Genomic DNA, 6,690 nt, shown 5'->3' with positions numbered 1-6,690 from the left:
GTGTGAGTGAGCGTGAGTGTGTGTGAGTGTGAGTGTGTGAGTGTGTGAGAGTGTGTATGTGTGTGTGAGTGAGTGTGAGTGTGTGAGTGAGTGTGAGTGTGTGTGAGTGTGTGTATGTGTGTGTGTGAGTGTGTGTGAGTGAGTGTGAGTGTGTGTGTGTGTGTGTGTTTGAAGGTGAGCACAGGTGCCTGAGGAGGTCAGAGTCCCTAGAGATGGGGTTGGGAATGGTTACCAGCTACTTTGCAAGAGCAGTATATGCTCTTACCTGCTGAGCCACCTCTCTAGCCTCTGATGATGCCTGTGAAGGCCGGAAGGGGCATCAGAGCCTCTGGAACTGGAGTTGCAGGTAGCCATGAGCTCCCTGTATGGGTGCTGGGCATAGAACTTGGGTCTTTGGTAAGAGCAGTAAGTGCTTTTGATCACTGTGAGCCATCACTCCAGACCCGCCCACTAGAACAGCAAGTGTTTTTATATACTGAGCCATCTCCCTAGCCTTCAGTAAGTATTTTCTGACTTTCTATTCTGGAGTGGGGGCTGTCAAAGGTCCTCACAGTTATGGAGCTCAGAGTAGTCCTTGAGTGGAAAAGCACAGTTCACATGTATCTATGACCTGGTACCATCTACAAGCTAACCAACCCCTAGGCAGCAGATAGCCAAAGATAGGGCCATGTGCTGGTAAGGTAGGGAGGGAGAGAGGGAGGGAGGGAGGGACAGACGGAAGGAGGGAGGGAGGGAAGGAGGGACAGATTCATCACTGAAAAGTGACGAATGACTGAAGGGATAGTAGAGACGAAATATAGTGACAGTAACTTTCACATGTTTCATGTCTGTGAGCCTATCATGTGCGGTACTAGCTCAGTGACACTCAGACACAGCAGATCCCCAGCAGGGCTTTATTAATCTCCCCTCAACAGAGTGATGGAGCCCACAGATCTCCATGAGGGTGGAGCCCAAAGACACCTGGGGACGCAGGGTGACATCTGCGGCACCCACGTCAGCGGCACTCCACGCCTGCGTCTTCGTTATGGTTGCAATTGTGAGAGCCCCAGTTGTTCTTCCTGCAGTTCCACAAACTGTCCTCTGTCCCCTGACAGTTCACGTCATCCAGCCAGATGTTCCCAGAGCCTGAGACAGAGGAAGCAGGAGAGAGAAAGGAAGGGTATCAGGTGAGAGGTCAGGGTGACGTGCCGGTTCCCAGGAGCTCCCAGACAGGGAGAGAGGCCAGGATAGCCCAGGGCTCTAAGGCTTCTATAGTATCTTACAATGTCTCAGATTCTTCTGTGACCTCAACCACACAGTGAAAGCCTCGTGCAAATATTTACTACTTAATCCACACGCTATGTGTGCATACAGCCTCCCGTTCTCTCCCCATTAGCTCAGCTCCCTCGTGCTGTATCTGTGTGTCTTCACGGTTAGGGTAGCCATGCTTCTGCCAACCCCCTTCCCACTGATAGTGAACAGATCATTTCCCATCCCAGCTAGACCCTTATTGAAAGGCAGGTATGAAACGGGGAGATGGCTCAGTGGTCAAGAATGCTTGTTGTAAAAGCACGAGGACCTGCGTACAGATCTCCAGCCCCGGGTGCAGTGAGACACCTTGTCTCTGGCCTCTGCGTGAGCAGCAGGTCTGTGCTCTGGGGTGGGGTAGAGCAGAGAACACCCGAGGACAGGAACACGAGGAGCTGGACTTGGGCCCTGTTGTCCAGCCATGGCCTTTGCTGAGGCGGGAGGACAGGGCGTGTAAACTGATTTCAAGTGTCCCAGGGCAGCTTCCCCCAACTGAGTAAGTCTTGCCATGACTTTTCTTTCTTCTCATTCTCTACTTTTGGTTTTGTTTGAGACATTGCTCGGCTATGTAGCTCAGAATGGTCTCAAACTCTCCGTCACACTGTTTCAGACTCTCAAGACCTGAATAACAGAATACACGAGAAGTTCTTTACAAAGATCTCTACAGGGGCTGAGGAGATGGCTCAGTGGGTAAAGTGCTACCACTCAGGCCTGGATCCATGTCAAACAACAACAACAACAACAAAGGCCCCCCCCCCCAAAAAACCAGGATCTGGTGTGGGCTTGTAATCTCAGTGCTTCAGAGGTGGAGATAGGTAGCTCCTTGGTGCTTGCTGGTCAAGCAGCCCAGTCAAGTCAGTTGCTCTAGGCCAGGGAGAGACCTTGCCTCAAGAAAGTGAGGACTGAGAAATAACTGAGGTTGTCCTCTGACAAGGGAGGTCAATGCAATATGGAATATAATACATTTATTTACCAGAGAAAGAATTTGCACACAAGCTGAACGATCAGAAGTATGGCAGGCTTCCAAAGAGAGAGCTTACTTTTTTCTTTCGTTTCCTTTTTATTCTCACCTGTGCCCATACCTTTGTCCACGCCCCAAAAGGGGGCATGGATTACCCCTACAGACCTCTATCTTTCACACACAAGTGCACATACATGCGTGTTCACCCACATGAACACACGTGCATGCGTATGTGCACACATGAGCATACACACAGAAGTGGGGGATATCTTCAGGGCTAAGACATTTGGCAGCTAGTGGTTTGGGTTTCCAGACATGGAAATGAACATCTGGCTTCGCCATGGTTCCATGCTCTCTTTCAGGTTTCAAAAGCCACACTTGGCCCCGTTCCATAAACAGGCCTGGCTACATGGCATTTTTGACTCCAAGAATGGATGGACAGTGCTCACAGCAGTATCCAGAGCCCTTGAAAGGCTTTGCTGTCACTGCTGGGAATGTAACAGTGTCCTTCAGTCAGGTGGCCAAGCAAAGGGGTAAGCCCAGAGCCCGGAGCTGTGGCTTCTCTGCCCACTGCTAAGCTGCAGGACTTCTCGTTCCTTGAACCAATGGTTTCCGTTAGCCCCGGTCATACTACAATCACTTCACCAAAGAGCCACTTGGACATGGCTAGGGAAAAAGTCCCTGACTGCTGTCACTTACCACCACCAAAGGTGAATCCTTTGCCACTGGAGTAACCGAGCATGCGGCAGAAGACAGTGGCATCGTTATTATCCCAGTTGTCATCACAAATTGTCCCCCAGGCGTTGTTATAGAAAATTTCAGCTCGGCCTCGATTGGTGCCACCCACAATCCGGACCTCTTTGAAGGATTGGCCTGGACAAAAAAAACGCACGTGTGTAAGGTGAGGTGAATGCTAGCCAGGGCTGGAGTGCCTTCTGCTGCTGCTCTTAGAGGTTCTACAGCTGTGGAGGGGGACAAACATTGCTTGCAGGATCTTGTCATCAAAGCTTGCAACAATTCTCCTTCAGCACCCACACTTCCTGGTCGGTGCCCAGCTCTCCTTCCTTCTGCCCTAGAGGCAACAAGTCACAAGGGCAGACACCTCTATGGGACCATATCTTGCCATGTGTTGTGGAAGGGGGAAAAAGGGTGATAAATGGAACGGAAGGAGAGAGCAGAGGGAGAGATGAGGTAAATAGGAAGAGGGAGAAATTGAGAAGATGAGGAATAAAAGGAAAGAAGTCAGTGAGGGTGAGGGAGGGGGGAGGGAGGAGGAAGAAAACAAGTTAGGAATGAGGAGAGGGAGAAAAGATTGAGAAAGAAGGGATGGGAGATGCTTTGCCACAAATAGGCTCAGGTCAGAGATAAGTAAGTCCTTGGGAAATAAGCAAGCACCTCCCCTCCCCGCCACCAAGATTATACAAGATTATACAACACTGAATTAGCTCAAAAAGACAATTAAAACATCAATTACCTTTCTCACCCTTCTCTCCCTTTTGTCCTTGCTGGCCAGAAGACCCTGTCAAGAAGAAAAAAACTACACAGTCTGATCCAAGATCTTGCCCACATGAGAACATATAGAGGAATGAGGACTCAGTGCCCTCCTCCAGCTCTGTCTGTGACCTGGCATCTCTGGGAAAAGCTGCCTGTGCCATGTGCACTGATGGTTGGTTAAGGGGACACAGGCCTCAGTTGTAGTTGGAAGCTAGACCAGTGACAGACATGTAGTAAGCAATGATTCACGGAAAGATTGGTTGTGGTGCTGCCTGAGGTGGCTGAGCACAGACGGGAAGGTTGTGTGCATGTTGAGGAAACTTGGTTATGCTTGTCCAGGACAATCTGTAGCGTGTAAGCTGACAACTCAATAAAGATACCTCTACCAGCCTGGGCTCTGAAGACCACTAACCTGTGAGTCCTTGTCAAAGGAAAGCCCCACCTACCTTTCATTCCAGGGTCTCCCTTCAGGCCGGGTCGTCCTGGTTCTCCTTTGGGGCCTGCCAGCCCAGGGTTTCCAGTGTCTCCCTTTCTACCTGCAAGGCCTGACAGGAGATAGTTAGCCCCATAGACGTCCCACTCTGCTCCCTAGGTGGATACAAGGGCCTTGCTGATTAATGGATGAGTGACCCTTGACTATCAGATCCCTGGGTAACGGGCAGTGTAAACTTGCAGCTAGGGTTCTGGTCCATCTGCAGGCTGCTCCGGTTATCTGGTCTCCCACCTTAATTCCACTGAGAATGCACAGGAAAATATGACTGGTAGAGTCCTCAGAAAATGACATAATTATGTGGGAGTTTTAGTTTTTCTGTGAGAATTTGCTAGAATGTTTCTAGGTCCCTGTGTCTGATTAATAAATTAAGACTGTAATAGAATACATAGCTCACATGGAGGAAACATCACTCTAGAAGTCTGCCTGAGTTTGTTGTAGTGTTTGCTGTGGCATGTGCATGCATTGTTTATGCAATCCGACTAAGTTCTTGTGTTGGGAGATTAAGCCTCTGGCAAGGGGCGTTAAGAGGACATGACATGGTTGGGAAGTCCTCCAGGCCATGGGAAGGCACTGTCTGCAGAAGAGAATCTGGGACCCTGCTTCTCTGGCTTCCTGTCCTGCCTTACTCCCACTGATGGATAGATGGGCTTTTAGGCAACGCATGAGAAGAGCATGCTTACATCCTTGCAGAAAGGATTCCCCACAAACATACTGTAAACATCTCAGCAGGACACTCAGCTGCACAGAGAGCATCGATGGGACAGGGGCATCTCAGAGACAAGGCTAACCTCCTGGTTAGAGGGGCAGAACTAAACTTTAGACTGACCACAATTCCTCCTGCTCTCTATAAAGTTTGCTAGCTAGAGATGACAGAGTAGGGAGTGCCGGTCCTTTGGGATGTTATTTCCTATGTTCCCAGCATGTTGGCTGGCTGAGTAAACTTCAGTCAGTTTCAAGGTTCAGTTACAGCCAGCACTTGTGAGGCAGAGACAGAGAGATATCTGTGAGTTTGAGGCTAACCTGCTCTACATAGCCAGGGCTACATAGTGAGACCCTATTTCAAAACAAAACAAACAAAACCAGATTCAGTTCTTATTTTTGCTCATTGGTGTTTGTAGTAACAGGCAACGATCAGGGCTATGCCACCATTGACACCACCCACCACCTGGCCTTTACCAAGGCTGAGAGGAAGCCGGCACCATGCCTTTGATTTTCCAGTTGATTGTTTCCTTATAAAGTAGATTGCTTTGGGTATTGATGAAGAAGAAGATGATGATATCCAAATGAGAAGTAGCAGCAGGAGGGGAGAAGGGGCTTGAGGAGCCAAGAAGGGTAAAACAGACCAAAGCAGAGATGGGGAAGCCTTAACCCCTAAGGGGAGAAGGGGCTCTCCCAGTTCATTGGTGGGCATAGCCTGACATGGCTACATTTGCTGCCTATTCTCCTTTGGCTCTGCTTAGCTTTTTAATCATTTTAGGATACCGAGTTCCTGACACTTCCCAGGATCTTCCAGGGAAGGGATGGAGGTTTGGGTGACAAACTTCAGAGTCTCTGCCTCAACTTTGAGGGGTTAGGTCACAGTGTTCAAAGTCAATAAGGCTTTGCTTCCACACACACAGGCCTCCCAGTCATCAGCCTGAGAAATTAAAATAAAGCCAGCTCTTTACCTGGGACTCCTGATTCTCCTTTTGTGCCTTTCTGTCCTTGAATTCCTAAGATGGAAACACAGGAAAGGGGGAGAGGATAATAAAACTTAGATATTAGACACTTTTAATCTTAGACAGCCTCTACCTTTGATTAATGCAGATGGAAGGGTACACCGGTTTCCCTGATTGTTTCAAACTTCACAGTGGGGTGGAGGGGAGACAGACTGCAGACCAATGAAGACCAGCATGCTTGGCTGAAGTGGTGATGTGCTGTGTGGAAGCCTGAGGGGCAGAGTCCAGATGCCCTGGCCTGCCTTCCCTCTCCACCAGTGACCCGATTTGACTTTGAATAGAACCCTTGTCATTATTGTTTTATCTCTCATGAAGATAGATTAGGAATCTTTTGTAAATGAACGTTTTGGTTTCAAAGACTGTGGAGTGGCCACCCAGATTTTTGGAGGTCATCACCTATAGCACATGGGTCAAAATAATTTGTGTGTTTGTATGTGTGTGCACATGGAGGCCAGGGGACAACCTTCATCCTCCTCGATAGGCTCTGTCCATCTTGTATTTCGAGATAGGGTCTCTCACTGGGGTCTAGAACACTCAAAGTAGTTTAGGTTGGCCGGCCAGCGAATCCTGTGGATCCTTCTGTTTCTACATCCCCAACTCTAGGATTACAGGTGCACAAAATCATGCCTGGTCAATTTTTTTTAGTGTGGATTCTAGGGGATCAAACTTATATCCTCATGACCTGCAAGGCCAGCACCTATTAACTAATCTTGGATTATTCACTATGTCTCCAAGAT

General features: G+C 48.9%; 1 protein-coding gene across 1 annotated transcript in view; it reads right to left on the bottom strand.

Moving 5' to 3' along the window:
- Nucleotides 1-880: 880 nt before the first annotated feature.
- Marco (macrophage receptor with collagenous structure) overlaps nt 881-6,690 on the bottom strand; it is a 30,684-nt gene continuing 24,874 nt past the window's right edge. The window contains 5 exon segments of the mRNA NM_001281606.1: nt 881-1,125; nt 2,948-3,121; nt 3,723-3,767; nt 4,189-4,287; nt 5,903-5,947. Of these exon segments, the coding sequence (NP_001268535.1) occupies nt 995-1,125; nt 2,948-3,121; nt 3,723-3,767; nt 4,189-4,287; nt 5,903-5,947 (494 nt within the window). The 3' untranslated portion in view covers nt 881-994.

Source organism: Mesocricetus auratus, unplaced genomic scaffold (genome assembly GCF_017639785.1).
Source record: "Mesocricetus auratus isolate SY011 unplaced genomic scaffold, BCM_Maur_2.0 Super-Scaffold_100676, whole genome shotgun sequence".
Lineage (NCBI taxonomy): Eukaryota > Metazoa > Chordata > Mammalia > Rodentia > Cricetidae > Mesocricetus > Mesocricetus auratus.
The sequence above is the reverse complement of the archived record's forward strand: the minus strand, read 5'-3'. Positions and strand labels throughout refer to the sequence as shown.